At 47.2% G+C, this 17,387-nt stretch overlaps 1 protein-coding gene across 7 annotated transcripts in view; it reads right to left on the reverse strand.

The window, feature by feature from the left end:
* The window catches only part of LOC109291965 (poly(rC)-binding protein 3-like), a 316,506-nt gene that overhangs the window by 136,884 nt on the left and 162,235 nt on the right, over nt 1-17,387 (reverse strand). For all 7 annotated transcript variants that reach the window (XM_019509221.1, XM_019509217.1, XM_019509216.1 and 4 more), the window contains one exon: nt 7,444-7,577. In XM_019509221.1, coding sequence (XP_019364766.1) covers nt 7,444-7,521 — 78 coding nt within the window. In that variant the 5' untranslated portion in view covers nt 7,522-7,577. The remainder of the gene's footprint in view (nt 1-7,443; nt 7,578-17,387) is intronic.

The following is a 17,387-nucleotide window of genomic DNA, read 5'->3' on the forward strand; positions in this document are numbered from 1 at the left end:
GATACATGTTACTTAGGGAAGGGGAAAATGTGAAAGAATATTTTGGTTGTATAGAACAAGCACTGTTACCTCTATAGCATTCTAACACTGGAAAATAAATTGAAAATATGAAGTTAGGGTATCCCAAGTAATCTCAGCTTTGTCCCCAGTCGTCCCTGTCCCATCCCTATTAAAAGGTATGGAACAATGTTATGCCTGAACATTTTTTTCAATTGATAATAAAAGGATCCGTGCATCTCTGCCCTCTATGGTCCTTAATATATCATGTTTTCTCACATACAACACACAACTTTTTTCCCAAAAAACAGCTGCTGGCAATCTGGGTGCACATTATAAGTGAGAAAATATGGTAACAACTATTTCTATCACTTAAACTTTTGCAAACAATCCATAGGGAGTGTACTTTTGCACTTTTCAGTTACATACTACAAGGAAAGTTCTTTCTTTTTTCAGTCTGGCGTGTGGTAGGCAAGAAAACACAGTACATCATGTGCTGCTTAACTATACATAGATGGCGTTTATAGACATGTTGGGAGTGGGGGGCGGCTTTAATTAGAGTGGCTTCAGGAGTCTGCTGGATTCTGCTTTGTAATTACAGCTATAGCATATTGGAGCAGCCTCACTGCACGTCTATAGGTGCCTAGAAATCTCAGAAATGCTGGACTGACCTCAAGAGGTCATCTTGTTCACAGCCCTCTCAGAGGTAAGACTATACCTGGCAGATGGCTGCCTAACTTGATCATAAAATCCTCCATTGACAGGAATTTCACAGCATCCTGTGCACCCCCTACGAAAAGGCACCTGCGGGCGGTCGTCGGTTGCCACCCCCTTCCCCTCACCGCTGACACTGACGGCAGCGTCTGCAGATGGTAAGCACTCGCCACCCCACCACCAACAGTGCTGGCAGCGTCTGTGGGAGCTCCCCACTTACCACTGCTGCACTTCCGCTGCTGCTGTGCCCCCTCAGCTGCCAGGGACATGTGTTGTTCATGCTATAATTAGAAATTTGGTCTTAATATCTAACCTAAATCTCCCTGGCTGTAAATTAAGCCAATTACTTTTTGTCCTACCCCTGGTGGACATTGAGAACAATTGATCATTCCAGTGATGGCTACCATTACATTTAATACTTCACTGCACTGCAATGAACAATATTACTGAGCACTCTGCTTACTGTATAGTAAGGCCCATCACAGATGTGCATGTGATGTTGCAATGAGATCTCGTGTGGGATCCTTACCATTGCTCTTCCTACCGTGCCAACATGCATGGCAGGAGGTGTGATTGTGGCATACAGCATCAGATCTCATCATGTCTTCATGCCAGTGCAGGGGGAGTCCGGAATCACAACCCTGGGACCCCCTAAACTGACAAGTTGCAAACTCCTGTGGCTGGGGCCCTCATCAGCTGGTAGGTCTCCCAGCTGTTGTAGAGTATACAACAGCTGGGAGCCCCAGCCTGGCCACATGTTCAATTAATGGCATGACAGGAATCATCCACAAGATTATTACACTTTTATTGTGGAATACTCTGTGGATAATTCCATGTTTTATTACATCATTAATTATATTAACGGGGACAAGGTAACAAGTTAGGCCATGTGATTAATTGGTTAATCACATCTTAAGTGTAACACGTGCCTGTGACCTAAAAGACCAGAGGCTGTTCATTACTTCACTCTTCCTTAGCAAGAAAATAATAAAAATATCTTGGCCTGGATTCTCATCTTGTTTCATGGTTTTTTTTTATCCTGCCCCCTCAAGATTATGATATATTTAGACTTTATGGACTTTTTCCTCCCTGATTTACCTTGGTGCAAGATGAAATGCAAGCCTCTCCACAGGTCATATACCAGGGGCGGGCAATTATTCTGGGTGGAGGGCCACTTACCAAATTGTGGCAAGCTGTCAGGGGCCGCATGGGTAGCCCCACCCTTTGACAGGCACCCCACCCCTTGACAGGTGCCCTGCCGCCTGGTCATGATCTTGGGACAAATGTCCCAATGTCTTGGGACCAATGTCCCAGGGCCAGCACCGGTGGGGCCCAGAGCAGGCAGGGGTCTGTGGAGCCAGGCTGGGCTGCACCAGCAGGGAAAGCGGGTAGCTGGCCCGGCACCATAGAGCCCCAGCCAGGACCCTGTATTCCTGCCGCCCTGCTCTGGGCCTTGCTGGCACAGGTCCTGGGACACGGGTGCGGGCCCTGCTCCTGCATCCGCTCAATCCCAGTGCCTCCCCAGCCCCATGGTACAGGTGGGGGGCAGCATGCAGCCCCGGCCCCCTGCTCACCAGCAGGGAAGGAGCTAGTGCTGAGTGCAGGGGAAAGGCACCCCTCACGTGCCCCATGGCCCACGATCCTTACTGTAGCCTCTTGCAGGCAGCCCTGTGTGGGCTGCAAGTGGCTGCAGCGTGGGGCGCCAGCCACGGGGCAAGGGAGGGCCATTTCCCCCGCCCCCCATGCTCAGCACCAGATTGTAACCTGCCCCGTGCCAGCTCCGGGCTTGCCTGTTGGGGCTGTGCCATGATGGCAGCAGCTGCGGCCCCCCTGCTTGCTTCTCCGTGAAGTATTAGCTGCTGCTGCCCACCTGGAGGTCGCACACTGGGCAGCAGCAGCAAACACTGCCCAGTGCAGCAAGCGGCGGGGGGCCACAGCTATTGCCGCCGCCACATCACAGCCCTGACTGGTGAGCCTGGAGCTGGCCTGGGGCCCAGGCTGGTAGCGGGGGCAGGTTACAAGCTGGTGTTGAGCACGGGGGGGAAAAATGGCTCATGCCCAGTGCCCCGTGCAGCAGCCACTCGCAGCCTGCATGGGGCTACCTGTGCCTGCTCAGGACAGCCCTGCGTGCGCTGCAAGTGGCTGCAGCAGGGAGCTCTGGGCATGGGGAGAGGGAGGGGCTGCTTTTCCCCGCGCTCTGCACCAGCTTGTCTCCTGCCTTCCCCCCCCCCGCCTACCTGCGCCAGTGCAGCCACATGGTCACCGGCCGGAAGCCCCTGCTGGGGCTTCTGACTGGGGAAGCTGGGCCAGGTGGGCCCTGCTGTTGAAGGAGCCCTCCAGGGCTTCCCCTGGGTTCTACTGCATTTGGTTCCTGTCATCTTTGACAGGAACCAAGGACAGATAAATTTTAATTTTCTAAATATTTTTAGGGGCCCCATGGGCTGGATAGATTGGTCTCGTGGGCTGGATCCAGCCTGCGGGCCGTATTTTGCCCACCCCTGTCATATACACACTGGAGATCTGTCCAGCTCCCAGATCAGTATGATGTCCTTCATGCTAGTCATTGAAATTTTATACAACCTTCTATGCTTCACAATGGTAAGCCTCCTCTTGTCTGTTTTAAAATCAGCAACAGAAGTGAATATCATGCTGCATAAAATGCAGTCAACATGACTGAAGAGAGCCATTCTCCTTTTAAAGTCCATATGAGAAATATTTAGGTTTAAAATGCTTCAGGTGACCAGAGATTATGGCTATCACCTATCTGTGATGCAGAATGCAGAGGTCACAAGTGCATAGCTTATTTATATGGAGTTTTACAGGTCTCCCAGTTTCAGGGATAGTTAAGGTTGTTTGGGAGAGCTCTTTAATCTTTTTTTTATACAATTCAACTTTTTAATAAAATATTTATTTCAGTAATAAAACTGAAAAAATGGGAATGTATACTATTTTTAATAATGTTCTTTTCATTCCTCCCTTGCCTTCCAAGTTATGAATATATATTTAGATCCTTTGTTCCAACACAATTAAGTGTTTTGTCCAGTAATGCTAATTAGAATTCAGTAATTTCTAGTGATGCCATCAGAACAACAAATCTTAAGAAACTGTGTGGAGGCAGGCATATTCCTGCTTCATTTCAGAGCCACTCACAGCATTCAGAATGACCTCCTTCCGGGCACTGTGAATTCCTTGATGTTAGCAATTTGAAATTGCAAAAGTGACATCAAAGCAACTGTAAGGGTCTGAATTTAATACATTCTAATTTAATGTATTCTTTGCAATATTTAGGCACAATAGCATACATTTTTGGAAGTGCACTGTAGTTAGGGTACACCCACTGTGCCTTGTTAGCTGAGGATGTATGGGATATTTCTACTCTAACTTTGGATTTCTTTGCTTTTATGAGTTTAATCTAGGCCCCAGGGCTACATGTACAATGAAGATTAGACACGTTAACATTCATTACTGTTAACAGTAGTTGCACCCACAACCACTGTGATTAACACAGAAAATTAGCTTTTTCAAGTTTCCTTTCTGATTGCTTGTATGAGTTAAAAAGCACTTTAACTGGAATGTTCTGTATACAACCAACACTTATTAATTTGTGTATGCTGGGCTCAATCCAGAATGGGACCCACCTTTTTGGCACTGATCTAGCAAAACACATTGTGTGAGTAGACCTGTTCCATGCCTAAAGATAAGCAGGTCTTTAAGTGCTCAGTTTGACTAAGGCCAATTTAGCCATAATGCCTTAATTCTGATAGCTCCTGATATTTGAGTGCTCAAATTTGAATAATAGAATTTGAAGTTTAATGTTTTTCCTGCCTTATATGTATGCACATATATACACACATGCACATGCACATAACATAATTTCACATGCATATAAATCCAATATATATGGGTTTGCCTTTGCTGAGGGGAATGTAGAATGGGTTCTTGGATGCTATCAATTATTTTCTAATTTAGGGGATTAGAAGTAATTGTTGTTTTTTTTTTTACAGAGTTGTATTTTTAATTTATAACATAGATGCTGAGAGCCTAAGACAGGTGTTTTTATGTATTATAAATCAAAAGAAACATTGTGTATGTAATACACACATACAGAGAGACAGATCCATCTTCACTGTTTCCTTGCTAAAGGAAAACTAAAGTACATTTGAAACCAATCAGTTCTCTTTTTATTGCATATACTCCTGAAGCAAAGAAGTGCCCAGGCAGATTTTGCTCAAATGTTGCAAATAAACACATCCTTTGTTTGACAACCTGCAAAACAACTTTTAATTTATAGCACCACAGTTTCAAGGATAAAAAATAATAATGAAAACTACATGCTTTCAGACCCAGAGCTGCAGAACTAAGTAATATTGCCAATATGGGCACTTGGTTTCTGATTCAGCCTATCAGGCTAGGGACAGACATTCAAAAAGCCAGCCTGAATTGATTCAGTCTTTGCAGGTTAGGCCCTGGCAGACTTGAGTAAGACTGAGGAGGGGTTTAAACCCCCACATTGGTCTGTGGGGTTTGGAGGGCAGGGGAAGAAGTAGTGCAGCAAGACCCCTGTGGCTGGGGGGCAGGGAACAAGGAGGAAGAGGTGGAGGGGAGAGCTCTGCCCACCTAAGTAGCTCCCACACTACCAGGAGCAATCCTGGCACAGAGTGCTGCCCAGCCCTAGAGGGGGACTCTTCCCCCTCCTTCCTGTCCCCCATGGCCGCAGGGTGGGGAGGGGGGGCTCTGTGTGGTGCTGGAGGGGGACTCTTCTTTCTCCTCCTCCCTTGCCCCCATCCCTGCCCCCCACTCCATGTGGGGCTGCCTGACCTGGCCCAGCCTGCGTGCAGGGAGCGGCTGTCACTGAGCCACAGCCTCTGGGGGTGGCCCTGCCCCTGTGGCCCGGCTTGGCCCAGTTGAGCCCTGGCCGAGGCAGGGAAGAGGAGGGGCTGCTCTGCCCTGGCTGCAGTCCCCCAGTGTGGGGGTGGGAATTAACTCCCTCCTTGCCCCCTTAGCTTTAATGGGGCCATGCTGGGACACCTGTGGTCCCTGCTGGTGAAACAGGGAAGGGAGGGCGGGAATAAACCCCCTCCTGGGCAGTCTGACAGAGGCTGCTGCCCTTCCTCATCCTCTCACTGCTCCAGCAATGTGACAAGGCCAGATGCTGTGTTAGCATGGACCTGTTAAGGTGAAGGGAGCAGGGATGGAGATAATTCCTCCCTCTGTCCCTTCTGCCCCAGGGACCGAAGCCAGGGTCTTCCAACCTGGACTGCCTCCTCCCCTTGGCAAACAGGCAGACCCCAGCTGTGGTGGGGGAAGGGAACGAGGGAAAAATTAACCCTGTCCCTGCCCCCTTTGCTTTAACGGGGCCATGCCAGCTGGTGTCTCGCCATGTCCCCACCCCTGTTCAGGCTAGAGAGCAGGGGGCAGGGCCAGCCCTGCTTTGTTGGAGCAGAGAGTCCTATCCAGAGAGCATACTGGGATGCCGGTGGACTCTTGTTTAACTTAAACCAGGAAGGGGTATGGGACAAACATTGCATAAACCAGTTGAAGCTCAGTTCAATTCTACTACATTCAACCAGGTTTATCTCAAACTGGTTTTGGCCATTTTGAAACTGGTTTATACGCACTGAGCGTATGCTCTGTTACAGGTTTAAACTAGTTTCTGATAACTTAAACAGTTTGTGTGTAAAGCCTTTCCCTAGCATCTGAGACTTACACATCTAGCCACATGCTGCACTGAAAAGGAATGGGGTTGAAGTCAAGCATGCTCTGAGTCATACTGCTGCACCATGGCTAGGTTTGGGGTGGGAAGTTTCTTGATTCATACTGGAACAAGATATGTCCCTTTGTGAATGTAGCCATCAGACTTTGATGGCAGTCACAGACACAGAGCTAAATAAGAAGACAGCCACTGTCAGTGGGAAGAACAGACCTAGACAGGATGGCAAATTGGGTGGACTGGAACCAGCTGAAGGTCAACATTGAGAAATGTAAAGTGCTCCACCTGGGGCCGAATAATCCCCTACACACCTACACGTTTGGCAACACCAGTCTGACCAGCACTACTAATGAAAGGGACCTGGGGGTAATAATAGACCACAGTATGAACATAAGCCGGCAGTGCAGCACTGTTGCCAACAGGGCAAATAATACTCTGGCATATATCAATCAATGCATCTCCAGCAAAACCAAATTTGGTGAGACTGCAGCTGCAGTACTGTGTCCAATTCTGGGTGCTGCACTTTAGCAAGAACAGGGAAAAGCTTGAGAGAGTCCAGAGAAAGGCCACCCGCATGATCAGAGACTTGAACAGCAAGCCATACAAGGAAAGGCTGAGGGACCTGGGACTCTTCAGCTTGAAAAAGAGAAGGCTGAGAAGAGACTTGGGGGACTACATCAAGGGCTCGGCGAACAACCATTCACCAGGGCACCCTTGGGGAAAACCAGGAATAATGGTCACAAACTCCCAGAAGACCATTTCAGGCTCAACATTAGGAAACATTTCTTCACAGCTAGGGTGTCCAGACTGTGCAATAAGCTTCCTTCAGAGGTGGTGTAATTGCCTACCCTTGAAATCTTCAAGAGGAGACTGGATGATCACTTTACTGGGGTCACTTGACCCCAGTTGTCTTTCCTGCTGGGTACGGGGGGGGCTAGACTTGATGATCTTATGAGGTCCCTTCCAGCCTCACAATCTATGAATCTATGAATATGAATCTATGAATTAATCTAAAACATCACCTTGCCATGCATGAGAAGGCGTATGGTGAGCGTGACATTGAGGCCTCCTTCAGTCACTTTTGTGTCTTTCGTGTTCATCCTGCCACGTCTTTTCAACACTTGGAAGCAGTTTGGTATTTTTTCACTTAATAAACCTGCAGAAAGATAAAAAAAAGGCACCATTGAGTGGCTGAATTTCTAAGCTGAAAATACCATGTTTCACATGTTTACAATTACCATCCATCCCTTTGATTTTTCCCAAATATGGTTTAGCACTCAAAAAGCTGCTTGGATTATGTTTTTTTTTCTGGGTCTTAAGTATCTCATCAAGTGGGTGATAAACATCCTTTTTTGAGGCTTTATGTGTTCTGAACTTGAGAGTTAAAACAACACACCAGAACCTGTGGCAACAAAGTAAAACTCGCTTCTTTACATGGTTACAGGCATATTGTTTATGCATATGAGAGTGTGTATATGTGTGCATGAGAATTCCAACCTTATTTTTAAACTCTATGTTATGTCATTTTCTTCAATATTGGAGAACAGAGACAATCCTATTTCCCTTCCTCCCTTTCTCCAAGGCTAGAGACAGATATTGCCTGACCCTGAATTGATTCAACCTTTGTAGGTTAGTCTAACCTGCCTAGGTTGAACTGGTTTGCAACTGCATAGACATTCCCTCTGGACTGAAGAAATGCAGCCCACCCTTCCCTTCCACTATGCTGAGCTGAGGGGGAATGTGGCCAGGCCCTGGCAAGACCTCTGATTAGGGAGGGGTGTAAACCCCCACCTTGCCTGCACCATCCCAGGCTTTTCCCCACTCAGTGCTCAAGCGGTGGAAGTGCTGCCAGACCTCAGCCACCAGGTAGCACTCTGAGACAAATGGGGTATATGCAGTGCATGCATCTGTTGAGGATAGTGAACTTTTCAATCTCCTTCTCCCTGTTTCTTCATACTGTCTGCAAATCTAACAGGTGAGGGAGCCAGAAGGGGGCTGATAACACAGCGTTTATCAGCCCATCAACAAAACAAAAGCCTCTCTCATTAGTTCAAGCTCTTCTTAAACAGCTTTTTCCAAGGAAAGAATGGAGGGACATTAGCATCTGACTTATTGATTAGCTCCAAAAAGCCCTACGCTGACACTTTCTGCCTGCCCGTCCCAGTGAAATTAGAGACACACACACAGAGACATCTCTCAGCATTAGCTAGCATACCACATGCCTAGGGTCCATGGGGCTGGGGTCTGTGCTGTGGGAGATGGGAGGGAGGGAGAGGAATTCCTACTTGAGCAGGAAGCAACGAATGGGGCAGGGGGAAGCAAGGCAGACCCTGTTGTGCCTGCAGTCTCTGCCAGAGCTCTGGCTAGGAAGGAGAGGGGTGGGGTCAGTCCTGTTCTCTGGAGCAGACAGAACTGCCCAGAACTGCAAAGCATCTGTCTGTCCCAGCATCTGGGATGCTGGGAGACTCTGACTTAACTTAAACCAGGAAGGGGTCTGGGACAGACAGTACATAAACTGGTTTGACCCAGATCAGTTAAGTATGATACTACATTCAACAAACCATTTTCAGCCACTTTGAAACTGGTTTATGTGCACTCAATTTATGTTCTGTTACAGGTTTAAACCAGTTTCTGATCATTTAAACTAGTTTATCTGTAATGTCTGTCCCTAGCACATCTGTTACCTTTTTGCTCCTGCAGGAGATAATTTTATTTTCTCTCCAGTTACTTCAGTCCTGACCCTAACCACATATCCCTACCATCAACAGCAGTTGACACATAATCAAAGACATGCGAGTAACCAAGAGCCACTTGCTACTGTAAATCTGGGCGCTGTCAATTTTGTTTTTGTCTAGGAAGCCCAGAGATGGCTCAGTCTTTCAAAGGCCAAAGCTCAATCTCTGCCTTAAATGGAAAAATGTTTCTTAATTCCTGATGACAAATTACAGACTTGCAGTAATTTATAAAGTCATAAATATCCTGAAATACTAATGCAAGCTGCAAGGACTGGCTCTGAAGGGGTAAACAAGGTCTATTATGAGTTTCTTCATGCAAGGATATTGATCATTACATATGAAGAAGAGGGAAGGGGGCAACATCACCAGAGGCAGCCAACTCTCAAAGCAGAGCAGGCTCAAAGCTTCCTTGCAGACTCTTTAGTTATTTTTGTCCTTTTCAGGCCTATCTGAAAGTAGACAGGAGCCCTGAAGTCGCACTCAGAGCAATGACAAAAAACAAAAGAAAAAAGAAAAAAGAAAAAAAGAAAACTCACAAACAAAGCATGGCTCACTTCTTGCAATGAAGGTGCAATATTAAGGGTAATGTCATTCATCTCTATAGTAGCGAGAAGAGAAACTGTATGGCCAGACTGTTCAGACCAACTGTTTTTGGGTGGTCTGACCAGACTGAAGAGGCTAATGCACATCCTTAAGGGACCGCTATGCCAGGCAGGGAGTGGTCCAGTTGCCATAGATGCTGTCTCACCAGCGGTAGAGTGTATATAACATGGGAGTGGATGTACCTCCTGGGTCATCAATCCACTCTCCTGCTATCACAGGCCACCATGTGTTATCACCAGGGATCCTGGTTTTCTCTCGTTAAAATATATATATCTCTATATATTAGTGGTGTTTCATTGTAATCACAGAAAATGTGGATTTTGGGTTACATTTTAATCCGAAAATTGGGGATTTTTTTATTTCAGAGAAAACCAGGGTCCCCGCTTATCACCTCCTTCATAAATTGATCAAGCACCATTTTAGAAATAATGCATTGGTCTACTCCTACTGGGAGGCTGCTCCAGAACCTTACTGCTTGGGTGGTTAGACACCTTCCTCTGATTTCCAGCCTGGCCAATTTATATTTGGCCATGACCATTGTGGGTCTGGACGGTAGGTCTGAAGATGAAGTAGTTTCCCTAACATTTCAGCAGGAGTAACATTGGTGGTCTTAGGCCTGTAGAAAGTCTGCAACTCAACAATGTAAAAGGCAAGGAGAGAAAGAGAGAGAGGGAATGTGCGTGCCAGAAGAGATACTTTACTCTTTTCCCTTGGGAATTGACTAGTGGTTCCCAAGCACAGAAAATAACTGGCTCTTCTCCGCCCACTTGATTGCTAGGGTTGATTATCCCCAGACGGACTAGCCAAATGACCATTCTGCCCCTTATTGCCACATACTGGCCAAGTGATTGTACTCTGGGAGAGGACTGACCAATAAGCAAGAGCACAGTAGGAACTGTTGTATTTTAACGCTGTTTTCTAAACTATGGCCAAGCGTCTTTATTTTTTTATTATTATTATTATTATTATTATTATTATTATTATTACTGAGGCTCCCTATCTACATACAGTATCTCTGAGTGAGGAGAAAAGCAAAATGAAGTCTAATGAACATGCTACCTAAACTAGGGCACAGAACTTTTTGCTGTACCACTGTTGAATTGTGTTAATGCCTGAAAATCTGGGGGGGTGAAAATAGCCATGTGGACATCTAAAGTAGGGTTGTCTAACTCTCAGTGACCAGGGAGCCAAAGGCCCTGTGCCTCCCTTGACCAGCAGGGGCTGCATATCTCATGGCCATCCCCCCACCTTCCAGTTGGACAGCATAAGAGCTCCCCTGCTTGCTGCACTATGCAGGTCTCCTCCCACTGCTGCACCGTACACCCCTACCCCCCACACTGCACTGCATGTCCACATACCCCACCACACTGTGGCATCCTCAGTAACCCTGGCTGCAACACAGTGAACTGCCCTGCTCCCTGGTATGGGGGCAAACAATGAAAGTCAGAGGAGGGGGGCAGAGCCCAGAGTTTCCAGCTTCTGTTGCAGCCAGAGCAATCTGGGGAGCAGTAGTCAGGCAGGAGACTGGGGACCACAACATAACCCTTTATGGGCTTCATGGAGTCCATGGACTGCCAGTTTGATAGTTGCAGTCTATAGCACAAGCAATATTCTAGTGCTCTTTGTGGGTGTAGGTGCTCCATTTTTAGTAAAGGTCCTGTCTACATCTATGCAAGGAAGAAATCTTCTGTGAAGGTCCAAACTGGTTTATGTATCTGGCTATCCACAGGAGTGATGGGAGGGCACTGCCCCCTTGGTATCTCCTGGAAGATCCTGCCTTCACCTCTGCCCACTCCCACTCTTGCCCAATAAACACAGCAGTAGTTTACCAATAGGAGGCTGGATCGAACCAGACAACTCTCAGGAGCTCATCAAATATACTTAGGAAGATAGACACTGCCCACACAAGTGTCCGTGTTAGCCAGGGCCAAAAAGAGTTATGCAGATGATTAGAGCAAAAAGGCATTTTATTGACATGTGGGCATCCAGTTGATGATCATATCCTTGTCCCTTTTTCTAGATGTGTCAGTTCTAGATGGCTGCAGCAGAGCCTGGCCATCAGGATCTCAATGAACCCACAGCCCAACCTTACTCTCAGGCTCTAAAGAAGATGGTTTGCATGCAGACAGCCCGCTGCTGGCATGTTTGATGCCCCAGGGAAGAGAGCTGAGCCAGCTTAGAGTAGTAAGTGATGCAGTGCCCCTTGTCATCCCTCAAACTATTTTTTCCTTCAGGGAGCTATGGACAAAGCATGTGAGAGAGCTAATTGGGAAAGGGCTCTTTGAGAACATCCCCCAATTAAGAGTGACTGCTTGTGGGAAGAATTGCAGCAGTGGCTCAGCTCTGTGGACGATTGGTGGAATCCATCTAAAAGAAATGGCGGGATGGGAGACACTGGGCTTGGTTTCATCTCCTTGAGTAGAGGCAGGCTGTGATGGTGAACCCTGACTGGTGAGCTGCCATTTGACATGTGATGCCTTACCTAAGTCTGACAGCCTCCATCAGTTACCATGCCAGAAGCCAGTGGTGCTGGCAGGGGCAATGCCTCAGTGAGAAGACCTAGGAGGCTCAGAGTCCTGGCCCAGAGCTCCTTCTCCCACCTTTCCTCTTCCTACTCCTCTCAAGATAGTCACCTTGCTCAGTAGCCCATTGCCTTTCCACCACAGCTGTCCTCAGGCTTCCCTCACATTTTCCTACTCCTGGCTGGCTAGGTGAACCCCCTGTTCCTATTTCCTGTTTGCTTCTCCAGTGTGTCACTAGCCTTTTATTCTGCTTGCAGTTCTGGGGCAAGCCTCTGCAGTGCTATCTCAAGTAGTTCTGCATGACATTGCCTTGCACTGTTATAGACATACCCAAGGTACTTCTGGCCTGTTGCAATTAAGCTTCTGAGGACTGGAAGTTTCTAATGCACCATGTTGCCAGAAATGCCTTGGGATAGGATGGTGGCCTTTTGACTTTTGCTGAGCATCTGTATTGCCACACAGGGGAGTTCAAATTGCAGAGTGGCTGAGAATGAAAGAGCAATGTGGGCCACTTGTATGGTCAGAGGACTGCAAGCAAGGCCCTACGAGGAGAGATAGCCTTCTTTGCAAAAGAAGGCTGAGAGGTGATCTTGTGGCTGCTTATAAATTCATCAGGGGAGGGCAGCAGGGAATAGGAGATGCTCTATTTACTAGGGCACCTCCTGGAGTAACTAGGAACAATGGCTACAAATTGACTGGGAGCAGATTTAGGTTGGACATTAGAAAGAACTTCACGGTAAGGGTTCCCAGAATCTGAAACAGGCTTCCAAAGGAGGTGGTACTCTCCTCTACCTTGGCAGTCTTCAAGAGGAGAGTGGACAAGCACCTAGCTGGGGCCGTCTGACCCCAGCGCTCTTTCCTGCCCAGGGCAGGGGCTTGGACTCGATGACCTACTGAGGTCCCTTCTGACCCTAACATCTCTGAATGTACTGTGGTTCCTGCTGACCCAAACATCTATGAATCTACGAGAATGCTGCATCGAAAGTGCTTTTCATCAGAACACGCAGTAACTGCACATTTTCAGCCAAACACTGCCAACCCTTTGGCTTTTGGCCAGTGACATTTTGGGGTTCTGTTTTTAGGATAAAGGCCAAAACTTTCTACAGAGAAGGTTGGCAAAAATGATCTTTTTTTAACCCACATTTTTAGTAGGGAAGAACCATTTTCCAACCAGCTCTAGTTCTGACACCCAGCACTTAGGGGCAGAACAAACTGCTGGGTGAGGTGTAGGTGTGTCGGGAGGAGAGCTAGGCAGCTGTGGAAAATAGAGGGGATGAGTTTATAATGGAGACATCATTTATGAAGCACTCGATTTATATACACGTAAGTGTACTGATGCACGTATGTGAAGATGGAATAGTGCTGGCTTATTAGGTCATTTACAGCAGCCTCAGGCATACTGTGAATCTAGTGATTTAGTGTGGTATATCAGCAGCTAAGCAAAAAGGAGCCTTTTTAACTTTTAATTGTATTGATCTTTCAGTTTTAAAGACATTTAAAATGAATCTCATTATATCTTACTCTTGCTGCCAAATCAAACTCTTCCCCCCCTCCACCCATTTATTTGAGTTAACACTAAAAATTCATAATGGATTGGGCTGTCTGAATGTGGAGAGCTAGAATCCTGGTTTAACTATAAGGATGATCTTTTTATACAGCATCATATGTATCCATACATAGATCTAGGCATTTATACCCCATTGAGATAATCAAAAATCATATGCTAAATATTTATAGCTTAACACCTTCCCCACCAGTTTCTCCTTTTTTCTCTTGCAAATCCTATGCAAACTTGCAACTTGAAAAACTTTTAGAGGGCAGGGGGAGCTTCACCTCAGTGGCTTCTGCCCCATGCATGGGGCTCCGGCAGAACAGTCCCCTGCCCTGGCCAGCCCACTGCTACTTGTGCAGCTGCAGCCCCAGGTGCTGCACAGGGCAGGGGGTGCGGCAGTGGTGGCTGCTGGGTTCAGGGCCCCCTGGCACCTCTGAGCTGGCCCAGGAAGCCCACTGCCCAGACAGCCCCCTCCTGTGCTGCCAAGCTGAGCTGTCATGCAGTCTCAGTGGGATGGGAAGTGTCCAGCCTCCATGGGCTGCCCTGCGGGGCCCTACCCAGCTGGCTGGGGCTTCATGACAGTCCCACCTGGCTTGGGTGCAGGAGCCGCACAGCCTATGTGGCCCAAGCCCAGGCTGCCCCTCTGCCTCCACCCTCAGCAACAGCCATAGGCTGGTTGGGCTCAGCCCCAGCTGCAACCACAGCCCGAGCCCTGGGCATAGAGCAGGGTCATGCTGGCTGACTCTGGACAGGCCCCCTGCCATCGAAGCAAGAGCAGGAGGGAAAGCTGGGCAGACCCTGACTAGGGTCCCATGCTCAGAGACAGGGGAGTTTAATCCCCACCCCCTGCCTCTCTTTGCCTGAGGCACTGCCCTGGCCAGTGTCTGGCCTTGGGGACAAGCCTGTCAAGGGCTGCTTCCCCCCTTTCCCTCCAGGCACAGTCTGGGTGGGGTCCCTACAGGCCAGGGTGGGGTTTAAACCCTCCAGAATCATACTTAGCTATTGCAAGGGCCTGACCATGCCCCCCCACCAGGTCAGCTTCTCTCCAGTCTTGTGGCTGTTGCAAATGGAAGAGAGGGCTGCTTTAATGCCTCCTGGCTTCTAGTGTGAGCCACTGCTGGCATGTGCCCGCATTTCCAGAATTAAACATGAATGCTTGTGCACTTGTAAATCAGTTCAATCTTTGCAGGTTAGTCTAACTTGCAAAGATTGAATGAATTCAGGCTCTGGTTTTTTGAATGTCTGTTCCTAACCTAAAAGGAACATTTCAAGCTTTTGAAGAAGCCTCTTTGACATCGTGGCAGGGATGAAGACTATCAACTAGCCACTGAGGCTGAAAACAGGGAGTTCATCTCTGAGTTTAAAGCCCAGAAACACAAGCTGACATTGACTCTAGTAGTAAAGAGAATTATTCCGTTTGAAGATCGAGTCATTGCGCTAGAAACAAAGTTAAGAGAAATAACAGCTGGATTAAGGGATTGCCTGTAAATGCTGAGGGAGGAAACCCCATCTGGCATGTGAAAACCTTGGTTGCAGAGCGGCTAAACTGGAGTTCTTTGAAAGAGGTGAAACTGGACAGGCCATGTAGGATGCTATTTTGTGCTATTCCCTCCACCTGCTATTCACAGCAGACTCACAGATCTAATTATGAAGTTTCATCATTATCAACAGAAAGATTTAATTATGAAAAAGCCAGGGAGCATCTAGAGATAATACTCAAAGGCTGAAAGCTGCAATTTTTCCAAGACCTTTCTATTCTAATTTAAAAAAAAAGAAGAGAAAAGAGTGCTGAGGTAAATTACAGTAGTAGTCAGGAGGGCTAAAGTCCTTAATGGGAGGCTCTCATTTAGTTTCCAAAATCACTGTTTTACAGCAGGAGATTTTAAGCGAGAGGAAAATTTGAGTACATTCAGTGACCTGGGATAGAAATTGCAGTCTCAGACATACAAGAGTCTATTTCAGAGACAGAAACTAACAATAAGCCTCTGAAAACATCACAGCAGATGGTAAAACCCAAAGAAAGGAGGATGGGAAAATATAAAGTGCAAGGCTGTAGAGAAGGCATTAATAGTAGGACAAAGGAAGCTGAAATAAGAGGACAGGGATACTTGAGGAGTAAGTGGTTCCTAAAGTGGTTTCTTGGGAGCCACCAGCAACAAATAGTTAATGTTATGGAGAAAACAGTATGCACTTTAGTTTAACTGGGGTGACAAGAACCCTCTGATAACCTTGTATTTAAAAAAAAAAATGAATTAAGGATAAGAAGCAGGTCTTGGTGGGCATTCCTGGAATAAAGGAGTTTGAGGGGGAGGTGTTCTGTGTACATCCTTTCTGTATGACTTCAGTGCAGGAAACCCTTGCTATTCATTGGGTCAGCATTCATGGTTTCAAATATTTGTGAATGCTGAACCCGCATCTTAAATACACTTAAAGGAGCTCTTCAGGAGCTCTGTGCTTGCTGCCACCGGGCTCCTGCCAGCACCACCAGGCTTCCGCCACTGCACTCCCGCCACCACCAGCGCAGCCGTGCCCTCCCCAGCTGCCCGGGGCACTGTGTTCATGAATGCAGACAGAATTCATGAACACAGTGCCTTATTCATGGATTTCGCCATTTGCAGGGGATACAAGAACGTATCCCCTGCAAATGTCTCCCGTATTCATAGGATAATGGCTGTGTCTACACATCATCATATGGCAATGCTGCTATGGTGCCATGCTTTAGTACTTCTCTGTGGAAATACTAAAGCATGGTCCAGTAATTGCCCATACAGTGCATGGTTAGATTTTGTTGCTACAATGCTGAAGTGATGTGCTATAACGGAGAAGTGCACCACTACGGTGACACAGCTGCCGATCACCTGTAGACCCATCGCTGTAGCATGCCATATGGTGACGTAGGGTGATATGTAAACATGCCTAATCTCTCTCAAAAGGCAAATACTGAGTTTTCATAGATGGAGAACAAACCTTTCCTTGGCTGAAAATTAAGTAGTCCAAGGGTGTGTACGAGTGGTACATTTAGATGGCCCTAATCAGGCTTAGGGTGCAAGCTTTCACAGGGCTTAGGTTGCCTGAAAGATGGAACACCTGATCTAAAGTTAGTTCCCACCAGATAAGAACTAACTTTAGATTGACATGGGTTAATCTCACCTAGAATTGGTTAACTGGGCCTAGTGAAATATTGCACACATCCGCAGTGAAGCCTCAGGGCTAGGAAAGCTCAGCCACTCTCCACAGTCCTGGAGATTTGCTGTTTTTACTTTTCTGGCCAGGTTAATTTTACCTCCCCTGACCAGCACACCCTCAGCCCAATAAGCACTCCCTTCTCTTATGGACCTGCCAGACCTCCTTCCCCACAACACCTCCACCTCCCACCATAAAGAACAGACTATGTCTTGCTGTACCTTAGGGTACTATTAGGTCCCTGATGGTGGATGGAAACTTCCTAGGTTCCTGCTGCTCTGCAGTAACTTTCCTTATTTTCACAGGCGGAGGCTGGTTAACAACACTGCCTGAGCAGCTAGACTGTGCTACCTCCTCAATCCATGCGATAG

This window comes from Gavialis gangeticus, unplaced genomic scaffold (genome assembly GCF_001723915.1).
Source record: "Gavialis gangeticus isolate Ggan-Ray unplaced genomic scaffold, GavGan_comp1, whole genome shotgun sequence".
NCBI lineage: Eukaryota > Metazoa > Chordata > Crocodylia > Gavialidae > Gavialis > Gavialis gangeticus.